Here is a 16,483-nt window from a genome sequence, read left to right on the forward strand (position 1 = left end):
TCCAAACTGTGTAGAATTGTAGTAAGACTTCCTTACTCTTGTAATTCAATACCCTTGCAATGAAACTCTACTTCCCATTAATCTTCCCTGTTGCTTTATGTCCCTGCATGTTGGAGTGAAGAGGTCATTTGAGACCTCAGGAGTGGTTTTCCTGGCCCTTTTGCTGGTTCTGCCAGAATGGTGGCAAAGCCAACTTCTGCTCAGTGCTGTTGATGGATGAGTTGGAGTCTTTGAGGGTCAGCAGCTGCTTACGGAAGGAAGATCCTTCCGTTAGACAACTTGTGTTCCTTCAAAGCACTCATGGGGACGGTGACAGGGTATGGGTATCACCTCAAATATTCTTTTCTTTTATCATAGTTGCTCATTGAAATTGAAAACGGGAGGCTTTTAGAGCAACTGATGAGAGAATTACAAGAACATAAAATGAGGAGATACAAATAGACGGCCTGCCCTTTGACAGATTGCCAGTGTGCTGCCTTCTTATGTTTCTTGTATGAGGACACTCAAGTTGAAGCATCACTATTTAATAAATAATCTGCTTTTCAACCTTTCCTGGAAAATGATGAAGGCTGGATTATGGTTCAACTACTCCTTTGTTTTGCAGAAAACTGACTTCCCCTTGTTATTCCAAACAATGGCAGATTTGGACAGCTGTTACTTCTGGCCAGATGACTTCCATGCCCAGTTGTCGGATTTTCCCGATGTCCATGAAGCAAATTCTGCCATGTTGATGTAGGCATCTTAAACATGCTGCACATTTCTCCATGACGCCTCAGTCAGGAAGATCAATAACTCACTAACTTATTAGTTTACATTTGGAAACAAATTACAAAGGTAAAATCAATATGGAGTTCTGAAATAACAGGGAGAAATTGAGGACTGCAGATGCTGGAGACCAGAGTTGAAAAGTGTGGTGCTGGAAAAACACAGCAGGCCAGGCAGCATCCGAGGAGCAGGAGAATCAACATTTTGGGCATAAGCCCTTCTTCAGGGCATAATTCCTAAAGAAGGGCTTATGCCCAAAACATTGATTCTCCTGCTTCCCGGATGCTGCCTGGCCTGCTGTGTTTTCCCAGCACCACACTTTTCAACTTCTGAAATAAACAGTCTCATAAGGACTGTCATTAGGAACAATTCCAAAAGTGAACATTTTCAGTGACAAAGACCTACACTGCTTACCACTATAACCTGTGTTTGCCATCCAGTGCCCACTGATCCCTCTTTCCCACCTACAAATTTCAAATGATAGTTATGGCAGGTTTTTCATCATATGTCAATGTTATCTCTATTACTTTAATCAAGATAGAAGAATATTCCCTCTGACTTGACCTTTACCTATTTTGCTTCAAAGGCCGTAATTGTTTCCTCTGATTATATGACAACTGCTTCCCTGATCTATAGGAACTCTACCTCTTTAACTATTCAAAGCATCTCTTCAGGTGTTGTTGGAGAATTTGCCTATAAGAACAATGTAAATACAATGTTACAACTCTTCCTACCATTATCCTGCTTTGGGTTTGTGAGCTGCACTTACAGAAATCAGTTGGATCATCAAATGCATGCCTTATAACTTGTTTGGTTTACTGGTTGAAAATAAACTAACCCATGGAAATAAGCAATCTCCAACAAGCAATTAATTAAGAGACCATTAACATTTTCATGACATGATGAAGAGCAGAGGATAACATTGTACTGATTAACATGGCAGCTATTACAGCAGTGTTGTACTGCAGTACTACCTGGGTAGTATTTGCAGCTTTTGTAAATCGCACCGCATGTACCTGATAAATTACAATATTGCTGGAGGGGCCCAGCTATGGAGAAGTAGTACAAGCTGAGATGTCTGCATTGTAATTATCAAAAAACCTCTTTGAGCCCACCACCCACCTGCCAGAGATTCAGAAAGGTTTTCAAACTAAAAGAGCAAAGTGTTCACTTCAATAATTACGTGCAAGTCCTAACAGTATTCGAACTGAAATAAATCAAACAACTGCAGATGCTGGAAATCTGAATCAAAAACAGGAATTTCTGGAGAAATTCAGCAGGTCCGGCAGCATCTGTGGAAAGAAAGCAGAGTCAATGTTTCAAGTCCACTAATGAAGAAGAGTCACTGACCTAAAAATATTAACTCTCCTTTCTCTCCACAGAAGCCTTGCTGAGTTTCTCCAGCAATTTCCATCTCAGTTAGAGACCTGTTATCATACTACCCAAATTCCTTTGTGCATCATTTTTAACTCTTTCCACCCAGCCGACAAAATAATGACACAGCATTTTTGTATTGCTTTACTGCACTTGTCAAGTTACTCTGATGAATTTCATCTGGCACTGGTTTGTCTGTTTGAATATGTTAATGATTAAGGCCCAAAGCCAACTGTCCTATATGTACACCCCCCTCCCATAACACCTCAACCCTTGATCCCATTTAGGAAGCTGGGAAATTTTGATCAGTTTTCACCTGGCTTGTGAACCCAGATCTTAATGTCCACTTGGACCAGAAGGGCACTCATCTTTGAAATACTCCACTTGGAAATTTCCTAACTTTCAATTCGTCCCCTCCCATCAGTTGCTTTTCTTTTTCCAGTTGTTCCCTGCTCACATCTCAACTTCCCTTTACAACCCTCACTGGCTGCTTTTCAGGAGGAATTTTATCAGAGTCATCGGAATGTTAAACAGTGCATGTCACTTTAACTTTCCATGTCCACGTGGAGCTTTCTGGCTGGTTAGTTTGGTCAGAGTGATAAGAGTGCAAGGCTGTGCTGGAAACCAGTCAATAAATTCCGCATTTCTCCCTTTGTCATTTGTAGGGACCCAGTTGATTTGTGTGTAGCATGACCTTCTAAAGAGCTCTCTTATGAATGTCGTTCATGGTGTCTCATTTGCTCAGTATTTGAGTAGCTAAAGCCACACAAGCTCTCTTGATACACTTACGAAAAAGAAACCTGTAACTTTTGGATAATGCAACAGGACAGAGATCTGCATTGCAAGGTCTTTGCTCCTCTTCCTCTACATCATGTCCACAGGAAAATCAACCCTGCACATTTCACTGTAACCTGATCTGTGAACTGTCTCTGCCAGTGGCATCATACTGACTGTAGGAATCGAGTGACTTTAGCTCATTCCAAACATCCGCAGGAGACATTGCTAATTTTAGTCAATACACAGGTATCACAGAACAATCCATCCAAACCTTCATCACTTTCCCAACAGAAAACCAAGGAAAGAAAAAGAAGATGCTATGATTTTTACATATTGGGGTTTCCTTTTAGTTTGGCAGCTTCTTCATGACTGTGGTCTACGTGAATCTCCAGGGTTTTTAATTCATTTGGTTTAACATTAGCCAGCAGCACAGGCTCATATGGTTTTGCACACAATTCCCAGGCAGCAGGCACAGTTTCACCAATTCAAAGGAGCCCACTGTGTCTGCTTTTTTGAAAGGGGAAACAGATTGGAAAGAAGGCAAAGTTTGATGTCTTTCTGCTTGGGTTCTTGGTATCGTTGTGACAGGCGGGAACAGCAGCTAATCAAAAGGACACTAAATGAATCAGCCACCAAGATTGGTACTGCATTTTCTGGAGACATATTGCTGCAGCTTTGCAGACACTTGGACAGATTAAAGCTGATCTCACAATGTAGTCCTCTCTGAATCTTCAAGATGCTGGTACTGAGGGCCCTAATGATCATTCAAGAACCCTGAGTCCATTTTGAACAACTACTGATATTGTACTCCAATGTTCAGAGTTGTGATAAACAAGACTTGTGCTCACAATCCCACAGCATTCGCAATGCTACCCAAGGTCACACCAGTTCATTGTTGATCAAAGCCCACGTGGTTAGCAATGGGCAGACGTTAATTGCCTTGCAATGAACATCATTTAGCCTTTAGCCACAAAGAAATGTTGAGCAAATAAAAGAGTGAGTTAGTCAGCCACCGGCTGTCACATGGGGCAAAGATGATGCGGAATGACACAAAAAAAAGGCAAGAACAAAACAAAAAATCTACTTTAGATCACTCTGAGGACATCAAAGACAACAAGCAAATCCTTGGCATTAAAACTTGGCCATTCTGGCTCTAAACAACTCCTTAAGCTTGATTGAATTGAATCCCACAGGCGAGCTGTCTGTGCTAATTGCTGCTTGAGGCAGCCATTCAATTAGAATTAGGCTCTCCTCAAAACCCAAGGAGGACTCTTACCCCACTGTTAAATGGGCAGGGGAAAATATGTCTCTTTTATGGGGTGCTGGCACATAAAATAATGTGTTACGTTGTTACAGTGAAAACATCCTGGAGCTGGAACTGTAATGGGTTTTAGTTATCGCAGCAACATTATTTCAACACATTTTATTTTAAGCTGTATAAACAAGGCTCAGAATTTTCAATACCAACATGGCAGAAGCCTACTACATATATTTATGCTGAAAGTATCACCACAGCCAAATTCATGAGATTACAATCCTGTCAACATGGGCACCATTTAATATGTAATAAACAGATCGTGGTCTTGTGTATCACTTTTGCTGTCTTCTGTTTGCAGCAGCTCAGCATTTGAAATTGGGATATTGGACATCTTCGGCTTTGAAGAATTTCAAAAAAATGCCTTTGAACAGGTAGGACCTCTTATGTGTATAGTAATTACAGTATGCACACAGCTCCCAGTGGTATTGCTGTTAAATGAACACAGCATTGCATCTGCTGGACATCCCCAGTTCTATTACTAAACAAAAAAAATTATGGGGAGATGCCATTGTTAGACTAGGGTGAACAAGCCACATGATGCCAGGTTATAGTGCAACAGGTTTATTAAATCAGAAGTCACATGACACCAGGTTATATTCCAACAGGTTTATTTAAAATCACAGGCTTTTGGATCGATGGTCCTTCATCTGCTGAAGTCATTTCACTTAACAAATGTTCACTTAACAAAATCCAAAAGCCTGTGATTTTAAATAAACCTGTTGGAATATAACCTAGTGTCATGTGACTTCTGATTTAATATGAAAAAAAAGCTTCAAACATGATTGATCCCAGCCAACAAGCAAAATAGCAATCATCTAGAGTGCAATCTAGAATGGTTGCAAATACACAATGTGACCATAAAGTTCATTACTGTATGTGGTTAAGGGGCTAATTACTTCAATTAACATTTAGATGGCTAGGAATATGTGTAATTCCTAATGTCATTCCTAATTGTCAGTCAAACAACTGCTTTGTGAAAATTACATTAATTCCATTTTCATGATTGGAAGATTGTCAGTTAAATTTTATTGAAAATGTTGCATTTTACTTCATGTAAAGATATAATCGACACAAGGTGGGGTAGTCCAAAACTGGAGAGCACAGGTTTAGGGTGAGAGGGGAAATATTTAAAAGGGATCTAAGAGGCAACTTTGTCATGCAGATGGCGGTCTGTGTATGGAATGAGCTGCCAGAGGAAGTAATGGAGGCTGGTACAGTTGCAACATTTAAAAGGCATCTGAATGGGTATATGAATAGGAATAGTTTAGAGGGCTCTGGGCCAAGTGCTGGCAAATGACTAGATTATGTTGGGATATCTGGTCAGCGTTGTCAAGTTGGACCGAAGGGTCTGTTTCCATGCCGTACATCTCTATGACTATGACTATGACAAATGTTTTGCGTTAAACTGCAGTGCGGTTCTGAGACAGAACAAAGAGAAAGGGAAAGTTGCAAGGTAAGGGTTGGACAGGTCAAGTCTACAGAAAGAATAGCAGACAAAGATCGATACTGTGGGGAAAGAGAAACTGATTGCACACAAGGTTAACATGTGAGCAGTATTACTGTAGGATAAGGTGAGGACTGAGAAGTTTAGGATGAGTATGATTTTGTGAAGGATAAAGGATGTTGAACACATTGCATTTGGAGGAGGAACAAAAATTGAAATTGCTGGAAAAGCTCAGCAAGTCTGGTAGCATCTGTGGAGAGAAATTAGAGTTAATATTTTGGGTCAGGTGACCTTTTCTGAGTGCAGTACTTTTCCACATTGATTGTGAGTAAGGAATCGATTATCCAATAGCAGTAATGATAATGGAGTGGACATAGTATTCAAATTTGGGTTTGAATAATATATTAGGTTACATATTGACATAGTTAATTAAAGTAAATATCCAGAAAAAAGAAAATAAATTTAGATTTAAACAGAGTGGATGCACAATTCATTTGAGTAGTATGACATCTAGCAGCACTACAAAGGCCTTGGTAGTTTTACTTGGGCAGACTGTGCCACTGGCTGTTACTTTTTAGACCATGTGGTGTCCTTAGAGGATATAGACACATGAGATTTGATTCTGTATCTACAGCGATGCCAGGCAGTCTTCGAGAGACAGCTGTCTTAATTATCGTACATGTCACTAGACGGTCACGAGGAAGGTTTTGTGACAATAATGGATTGGTTGTGTCATTGCTGTGTCCAGTACCTTGTTCAATGCTGGGCTATCATTGTGGTTTTCTTTTGTATGCACTTCTTATTGCTAAGTTCTTTGCTAAGCTATTTCAGAGGTCAAGTTAGAGTCAGGTGTATTGCTGTGGTCTGGAATAATTTTCAGACCAGATCAGGTAAGTTTGGCAGATTTCATTCTCTAAAGAGAACTAGAGAACTGGGAGGTCTTTTTATGACAAGGAAAGTTTATTCAAAATTAATTGAATTCAAGTTCTTTAGTTAGCATGAACAGGATTCATCACAACCCCAGTGATAGGAATCCTATATCTGAGCAAAAGATTTGCTAATCTTTAACTCTTATCTTTTATGGTGATAGTTCAATTAATGACGTGTTGAACATGTTTTGAACATACTCATAGAAGACACATTTAGCATCCAAGAATAATGGAAATTCAAGAGAAAAAAAGGAAGGGAGAAACTTAAAATAATCATAACCGTTAGAACAAAAGATACTAGGAAATTTGATTGGACCAAAGTCTGATAAATCTCCTTAATTTGATGGCCTGCAAAATAGAATCTTAAAGGAAGTGATTACATTGTAATCTTCCAAAACCCTCTAGATTCCGCAAGAGTTTCAGCAGTGTGGAAAACTGCAAATATAACCCATTGTTCAAAAAAGGATAGAGGCAAAAAGCAGGAAAATACAGTGAATCACAATGAAAATCTCGAATACATCATTGAGGAAGTAGCAGCAGGACATTTAGAAAGTTATAGTCCAATCAGGTGGAGTCAATGTGATTTTATGAAAAATAAATCATAATTGACTAACCTACTGAAGTACTTTGAGGATGTAGCAAATAATGTGGATAAATGGGAACAGGTACTTGTTCCTTTATTCTTTCATGGGATATGGGTATCTGTGGAAAGTTTATCATTTGTTGTCTATCCCTAATAGTCCTTGAACATAGAGTCTTGCTAGGCTAATTCAGAAGGCAGCTCAGAATAAACCATATTGCTGTGGGTCTGGAGTCACATGTCAGCTTGACCAGATAAGGATGGTAGATTTCCTTCCCTAGACAACATTAGTGAACCAGATAGTTTTTAATTCCAGATGTAGCAATTGAACACAAATTCCAGCAGTAACTTTGATCCAGTATTTTCTGTCCAGAACAAGGAAGCTCGACCTCCAGATTATAAGTCCAGTGTCATCATCATTTTATCACCATCTTTAGATTCTGAATAGGCATTTGATAAGTTGACATATAAATCATTACTGCATAAATAAAGAACACGCGTTATTAGAGGTGATCGGTTCACCTATATCGTGGGTAGATTTAGGTCAGCTGGCTGGATAGCTGATGCAGAGTAACACCAACAGCATGGGATCAAATCCTACTCTGGCAGAGGTTACCATGAATGTTCCACCTTCTCAACCTCTTCCCTTGCCTGACGAATAGTGACCCTCCAGATAAACCACCGCCAAGTCTCTAACTAATGAGAGAACAACCTATCGCCTGGTAGGACTATGATGATTTTACGTGTACCTTTGTTAGCACTTACAGAGAACTTTTTTAACGAACAGTAAACAGAGGGTTGGGATAAATAGGCCATTTTTGGGTTGGTGGACTGTAATGAGTGGGATAGCAAGATTAGTCCTTGAACCTCAACTGTTTAAGCTTTGTATTAATGGTTCAGATTATGGGGTAGAAAGGCTGCATGGTAGCCAAATTTGCTGATGATACATAGATAGGAAAGCAAGTTGTAAAAAGGCTATCACAAGTCTGCAAAGGAGCATAGATAGATTAAGTGAGTGCACAAAAATATGATAGGTGGCAAATAACAGAGGAAAATGTGAGCTGGTCCACCTTAGCAGGAAGAATACAAAAGCAGGAACATGATTTAAATGGAAAGAAGCTGTAGGATGCTGCAGGACTAAGGAATCTGCATCGAGTACATGAATCACAAAAGACTATCAAAGGAAGAGCAAGTAATCTAGGAAGGCGAAAGTGAGGACTGCAGATGCTGGAGATTAGAGTCAAGATTAGAGTGGTACTGGAAAAGTACAACAGGCAGCATCTGAGGAGCAGGAAAATTGACGTTTCGGAATGAAGGGCTTTTGCCCGAAATTTCAATTTTCCTGCTCCTCGGATGCTGCCTGACCTGCTGTGCTTTTCCAGCACTACTTTAATCTTGACAAGTAATCTAGAAAGGCAACTGGAATTTGCAATGGGGATGCGTTATAAGAGCCTAGTTACAGCAATACAGTACATTAGTGGGACAGAACCTAGAGAAGTGTGAGGACCCATTTAAAATTGTACCATTTCATAGAGTCATAGAGATGTACAGCACGGAAACAGACCCTTCAGTCCAACCCGTCCATGCTGACCAGATATTTCAACCCAATCTAGTCCCACTTGCCAGCACCCGGCCCATATCCCTCCAAACCCTTCCTGTATTTTTGTTTAACTTCACAAAATTAATTTTAACATCATTTCCTACTGTTTTGAAGTAAGACCGTAAGAATTAGGAACAGGAATAGACTTTTCAGCCTCCGAACCTGGTCCACCATTCACATCACTTTCCTGCCCTTTGCCCCTAACCCTTGATTCCCCTTTGATTGAGAATCTACCTCAGCCTTAAATAGAAGCAAGGACTCTGCTCCACAGCTCTCTATGGCAAGGAGTTCCAAAGACTCACAACCCTCATAGTCAAAAGTCCTCCTCATTTCAGCCATAAATTAACGGTGCTTTATTCTGAGACAATGTCCTAGGGGCTTGTAGTCTCACTCATTCTTTGACTCGCACTCTTTCTCCCACCTTTGTTCTCACCAAATCTCCCACCCCTCAACAACCTGGCACACCGCCCCCTCCTTCTCCTGAATGCTCACAAAGCGAGCGGATCTGGACATGAATAGCATGAGGCAGCTTTAATGTGTGGGAAATCAGTTCTCTCCAAATGGGTTTGTGATTCACTGATTCTGACAACGAGACAATTTACTCAAAGGATTGAATATGTTAGGGTTCTAGGCCAGGACATACCATGGTAAAACCACTGGCACAATGGTTGTGTTTGCTTCCCCTCTCCCAGTTCTAAGGACACAGAGTTATTCCAGGCAGCTTCAAAAATTGGAATGGGAGATTTCTGAAATTAAGTACAGAATGGGTTTTGGAAAGAGAGTTGAATGGTCAACATTTGTGTCAGAACACTGTTGAATGAGCAAATAGGGGCACCAGACTACAGCCTGCTATTGAAAGGGGCAGGAACTGAGGTGAAGAAAATTATTGAGGCCATTGAATGGGTTACCTCAATCTTAGGCACAAAGGAACTCATAAGCTGCTTAGCTTTGCTGATAGCAGTGAGATGCAAAAGGAGAGTTGAAAGAGATGGATGCTGTTTGAGAAGAGTTTCAATAGTTCTGATTCTCTTTGGGCAACAGGGGGATTTGACAACCAGGGAAACTGATGAACTTTTCAAATGGAACCAAAATGTTTGATGTTGTGGCTTCACTGACTTTGACTCCATCTGTAAATATGTCAAGAGTGTGGTGCTGGAAAAGCACAGCAGGTCAAGCAGCATCCGAAGAGCAGGAAAATCTACATTACAGAAGGCCTTCCTGATGAAGGGCTTATGGCCAAAACGTCGATTCTCCTGTTCCTCGGATGCTGCCTGACCTGCTGTGCTTTTCCAGCACCACACTCTTGGCTCTAATCTCCAGCATCTGCAGTCCTCACTTTCGCCCTTTGTACCTATGTCAGTCTAGAATCTGGAGCAAGGTTAACATTCAGTTCTGGACTAGCGACGGAGAGTAACTAGACTTGGTTCCTCCTCAATGATTCAACTTGCAATCGTTGATACACTGAAGGCACAATCAGGATCATTTCCAAAGCTGGTGCTGCCAGTAAGGAACAGCACTTCCGGACAGCATTTCATCAGGCAGCTGGGATCCACTGGATTGCAGCTTCACTGACAGAAATGCATCTGGTCAGGCATGAAATTTCCAATTCAAATTTTTATCACTCAAACTGACCACAGCCCCAGTGAGTTACAGTGAGCAAGATTTCATTTAGGCTATTAGAAGGAATGACATGAAATACGCTGTTGCCTTTGGTACAGGAAAATATATTAAGATCATTTCCCTACTATTGGTAAATCCTCATATACTTTGGAATTCAATTTTTCAGGAAATTATAATGTTTTACTGTAACTTCTATTGAATAACTTATATCCTTCTATCAGTGATGAAATTGTTCTCCAGTCTTTCTTGGATCACAGACCATGAGGTTTCCACCTCCTATTGATTTAATTATGTCAATGTTTTTAATCAATTCGTTGTATTTTTACTCTAGAAAGATGTAGCTATTTTTGACAATGGCATTAACCATCTCCGAATTCATTCAACATTTGCCACCAGAAGTTTGCTTAAGAATTTGTCTCTCCTATTATTCATTGAAGTTTATCAAAAATTTAAAGGTATTTTTAGCATTGATGTGTGCTAACTTTAATCAGCAAGCCGTGGCATCACAATTAGGGTCTTAGATCAGTAACATTAAATTATAACCAACTGGTACACCTTTCAATGGAGATTTTTAGACACCAATAAAACTGATAACATAAGAGGAAACTGCAACATTATATAATTGGTTCAATTAATAAATCCAGTTTAAACTGTACCTTGTGACAAAACAGTTCTTTACCTAGATTGTCCCAGGCTTGTATCAAAAGAGGACGAAGTATTGAAGAAATCAGGTTAGGTTATAGCCAATTCCATGATATTCTCACTCTCAGCAAGCTCTCTATACCAGGAACGGAAAGTCAAAGCAAGAAAATTAGAAATGTACACATTTTAAAAAGCTAGAGAAATAGTTCCTATTTGGGAATAGTGATCAGTAAATATCAGCATTAATTTACTACTATTGATACAAACATCAATCTGCGATAGAACAAAAATTGAAATGAATGCTTTTGTCCCTCAGCTTTGTATCAACATGACAAATGAGAAGATCCATCAGTATATACACGAGACACTCTTTCAACAGCAGCAAGTGGAATATATGAAAGGAGGTGTCACCATGGAAACAGTGAACTCTCCTGACAACCACAACTCTGTTCTGGACTTCTTTTTTCAGGTACACTTTCCGATATTTGCAGGTGGTGAACTTGCTCTTTGTAAATGATCCTCACTCACGCTAATTAGATTTACTAAATTAATAAATGGAAACAACGGTCACTCTATTCTGTGTCAAAGCTGCCTTTGGTAAACATTTGAGTCATGTACCATTTCCTGTTGAATCAAGCAAAGTTTTTTTTCCCTTCTTGAAAATGTTTCCGAAGTGTAATTGCCTGAAAATGTCACAATTAAACTGAAGCCACATTCGGGGGCTTGGATCTTCAAGCTTGCATATAAATGAAGATTGCAGCCTTTAATTTTCTTGTCTGGATTGACATCTAATCCTCTCTTAATTCTAGTGTGTGCCAATAACTAACATTTTAAAGAAAAGTATCATCAGAATTGTGTTTTTTTAGACTACTAGTCTCAAAATGTCAGATGTTACTTTTACTCAGGGACAGATTGTTTTGTTTCTTGAAAATTAATTTTCTTACCTCGCTACAAATGCATGTGTGAATAGAGCATTAAATCTTACGGGCAAGATGTACTGAGTGCTGCTGGGCTTCAACATCCAAGTACCATTTTTAGAAGTCACCTGGCCGGAACTTCACTCTCTGCAATATAGGAGCATCACTCAAGCTTTGCTCATCAAACCTAATTATTGCTAGGGATGTTGATGACCAGTCACAAAATGGCTCCAGGGTTCAGTGACAACATGTTCTTCTGCAGGCTGTCTGAGAGAGAAGGGATGTACTGTTTCTGAAAAATGGTGACAGGCTGCCATCCTGACTGATAAAGGCAGCCTGGACAGAGGTGACAGTAGAGTTCAGTGCTCATGGGTGACTCAAGAGACTCTGAGTCTAAGACTACAAATGTAAGATCAATCTACTGCACTCCACCTTCATAAGTGGCACTCTCCACCTAATGATTTGGAGATGACAGTGTTGGACTGGGGTGTACAAAGTTAAAAATCACACAACACCAGGTTATAGTCCAACAGGTTTAATTGGAAGCACACTAGCTTTCGGAGCGATGCACCTTCATCCGGTGGTAGTGGAGGGCTCAATCCTAACACACAGAATTTATAGCAAAAATTTGCTATAAATTTTGTGTGTTAGGTTGAGCCCTCCGCTACCACCTGATGAAGGAGCGACGCTCCGAAAGCTAGTGTGCTTCCAATTAAACCTGTTGGACTATAACCTGGTGTTGTGTGATTTTTAACTTTCTCCACCTAATGTGAGTTAGCTTGAGGTGCGAGTTAATCTTATAATGTTGCCAGTACAGAGGATTCTCACATACAAATTGGATGCTCGGCATCTCCATCAGATGCCTCGTGCATTGAATACAACAAACACTATTAATGCTGCAGTAATGATTTATAGTACAATTGGCTTTAACTCATCTGCCAAGGTTTGCAGTTAGAACAGAAAAGAAGTAACAACACTCAGGAGCCCTGACAGCATCAGGTCACTGACCTTCCATCTCAATTAGGAGAACCTAGTTCTGAAACATTTTCACCAAGAGTGATGTTCGACTCATGCATGCAATTGTAATAAGGTAAAAATAATGAATTTGCAAGACACAAAGGAATAGCAATTTTTGAGAAGATTTGTAGCTCAGGTTGATGATAAGTATGTAAGTTAGCTCACTGAGCTGGAAGGTTTATTTTCAGACATTTCGTCAACATGACTAGGTAACATCGCTTCACCGGAGACTCTGATGATGTTACCTACTCATGGTGACGAAACATCTGAAAATAAACCTTCCAGCTCAGCAAGCTAGCTTATATACATATATAAAGGAATAGATAAGATAGAAGTAGGGAGGTTGTTTCCACTGGCAGCTGAAACTAGAACTCAGGGCATGTTTTCAAAATAAAGGGGAGCAGATTTAGGACTGAGTTGAGGAAACTTTTACTTCCAAAATTTGGCCAATCTGTGGAATTCCCTGCCCAATGAAGAAGATGAGGTTACTTCACTGAATGTTTTTAAGGTAAAGATAGATGGATTTTTGACCGGTAAAGGAATGAAGGGTTATGGTGAATGGGCGGGTAAGTGGAGCTGAGTCTACGAAAAGTTCAGCCATGATCATATTGAATGATGGAGCAGGCTCGACAGGCCAGTGGCCTACTCCTGATCCCGTTCCTTATGTTCTGATGGATCGGACAAGGACACAACAAAAAGTGGCTTCAGCATGAACACCTCAGAAATATCTCAGCCACACACAACATCAAAGGCTTTACTGTCTATTACACTCTAATACTTGGATGAAACAGAAATGCTGTTCATTCAGAATTCTTTAAATCTTCGGATGCACTGAACTACGTTCTTCTTACCAATACAGGAAGCCTGCATCTAATTACTCCTTTTAGCGTCATTTTGCTTTAACATCATTAAAAGATTAAGACCAGAAATCTCACTGAGCATCATAAGATTTGTCTTAATGTTGTTTACTGCAGTAATGTACCTTTAATGACAGGTACCATTTCTCACCAAAAAATATAGGAGCCAAAGTAGGCCATTCGGCCCATCACATTTGCTCTGCCATTCAATGAGATCATGACTGAGCTGATTATCCTCAATTCCACTTTCCTGCCTTTACTCCATAATCCTTGATTCCCTTGTTGATTACAAATCTCAGCCTTGATTATACTTAATGACCCAGCTTCAACAGCCCTCTGTGGTAAAGAACCCCACAGATTCACTACTCTGAGAGAAGGAATTCCTTCTCATTTTTGTCTTAAACGTAATGGCACTTACTCTGAGATTACACCCTCTGGTCCTAGTCTGTCCGACATGGTATACAACCATTCTGCACTGACCCTGTCTCATTCGTCTATATTCCAATGGATACTGGCCCAATCTACTCAGCCTCTCCTCATAAGACATATCAGCCTAGTGAATTATCTCTGGACTACTTTCTGTGCCAGTATGTCTTGCCTTAGATAAGGAGCCCCAAACTGTTCATAGTGTTCCAGTTGTGGTCTGATTATTGCCTTGTATCATTTTAGCAAAACCTACCAACTTTTACACCCTATTCCCTTTGAAACCAAGAGGCAATATTCCATTTGACTTCTCTATTACCTGCTGAATTTGGATGCTAGTTTTTTTTGTGATTCATGGATAAGGAATTTCAAAATCTTCTGTTCTGTAGCCTTCCATAGTCATTCTCCATTTAAATAATGCTCCTCTATTGTTTCTGCCAAAATGGTTAACCTCATATTTTCTTACATTATATTCCATCTGCCAGTTTTCTGCCACTCATGTAACATATCTACATCTCTTTGCAGACTCTTTGAGTCATCATCACTACTTACCTTCTCGCCTGCTTTTGTGTTATCTGCAAACTTGATGATGGCACATTCACTTTCCTCATCCAAGTCATTAATATACATTGCAAATTAACTGTGGCCCTAGCAGCAATTCCTGTGCAACACTATTACTTACAAGTCACCCCATCTTGATAATGGGCCTGTTATCCCAACACTCTATCTTCTATTAGTTACCCAATTCTCTATCCATGCTAATATGCAACCCCCAAATGCTCAAAGCTGCTCCCAACCTTCCGATTTGGACCCACTCCCTGTACTGTACCCTCCTGAGATCTTCACCAGGAAACTAGACATGGCAAACCAACACCCAATAGCATCTCTTAGAGAGGCTATGTATGCCCCCTCAACCCCCATGGTTTAACAGGACATATCAGAACTGTTCCTCCTGGCTCAAAAGGTGCCAGCCAATTCTGACAGGCTGTCCCCATGCCTTTCTCCACCTCCTTCCCATCCCCTTCCTCTTTCTCATTGGACCACAGCCAAGGGCAATACAGCAAGTCAATTGGAAGAGCCCCACTAGGCAATAGCCCACACAGACCCTGGCAGTAGCTAGCAAGGAAGACACCACCAGGCACCATCATGTGGTCAGGAACAAGTAAAGGCACCACTAGCTGCCCTGGGCTAAGATTTCCCCGAAGCATTCCCCAGGGAATGTATCCAGAATATGAATGGAATCTTCCTCTACCTCTCTCCCAGGTAGTGCGTTCCAAATCCCTACAACTGATGATCATGCTGCTGAAGAAGCTAAGGCAGTCGGAAGACAAAGCAGACTCAGCAAACAACTGAGTAAAGAGGTTTCTCCTTATTTCCCTCCAAGCTCTCTTGCTGACAATCTTGAAATTGTGATCCCTAATTACTGACATACCAACTAGTTGAAACTCCTTCTTTATCCTGTCAAAATTGTTCATTATTTGAACATTTAAATAAGGTTACCTCTTAAACTTCTGGGCTTTAAGGAGAATAAGCACAATTTCTTTCATGTTTCTTTGTATCTAAATTCCCTAATTTCTGGTATCATTCCAGTATATGTGTATCTCAATATGTATCCCTGATGTAGAGGAAGTGTTCATGTACCAATATTAATGTCTTTTCATCTTCCCCTACAGGCAGACCATATTACAATAAGCAGGAATGTAACCAGGGCATAAGGCCAACATTAGGTTCTTGACCCATTTTGATGAGCTGGTGGAGCTGGCAGGAGGCCATGGAGACCATACCTGTATAAAGTGGGGTATTGACCGCCCCCACGACCGACTCCGCCCCCACTCCCAGCTCCAGTCCCACACCAGGTCCTAGCTCCCAGCCCTGCCGTATTTTCACTATCCCTCCAGACCTCCCCTCTCTGAGGATGAACGATCATTCCTCAGCAGAGGCCTCACCTTCATCCCCCTACATTCCCGGATCAATGAGTTTGACACGCGGTGAGACATCGATCAATTCTTCCGCTGCCTTCGCCTCCACGCCTACTTCTTCAACCAGGATTCTCGCCCACCCTCTGATGACCCCTTCTCCCACCTCCAACACACCCCATCCACCTGGACACCCCGTGCTGGCCTCTTACCTGCCCTCGATCTCTTCATATCCAACTGCCGCCACGACATTAACCGCCTCAACCTCTCCACCCCTCTCACCCACTCCAACGTCTCACCCTCG

The 16,483-nt window shown here is 40.8% G+C and overlaps 1 protein-coding gene across 3 annotated transcripts in view; it reads left to right on the forward strand.

Moving 5' to 3' along the window:
- Positions 1–16,483, forward strand: part of myo16 (myosin XVI) — a 391,172-nt gene that overhangs the window by 229,579 nt on the left and 145,110 nt on the right. For all 3 annotated transcript variants that reach the window (XM_087987876.1, XM_087987875.1, XM_087987877.1), the window contains 2 exons: positions 4,533–4,605; positions 11,366–11,518. In XM_087987876.1, the coding sequence (XP_087844002.1) occupies positions 4,533–4,605; positions 11,366–11,518 (226 nt within the window). The remainder of the gene's footprint in view (positions 1–4,532; positions 4,606–11,365; positions 11,519–16,483) is intronic.

This window comes from Chiloscyllium plagiosum, unplaced genomic scaffold, assembly GCF_037043375.1.
Source record: "Chiloscyllium plagiosum isolate Xiang-an unplaced genomic scaffold, Cpla_swu_hap1 HiC_scaffold_6, whole genome shotgun sequence".
NCBI lineage: Eukaryota > Metazoa > Chordata > Chondrichthyes > Orectolobiformes > Hemiscylliidae > Chiloscyllium > Chiloscyllium plagiosum.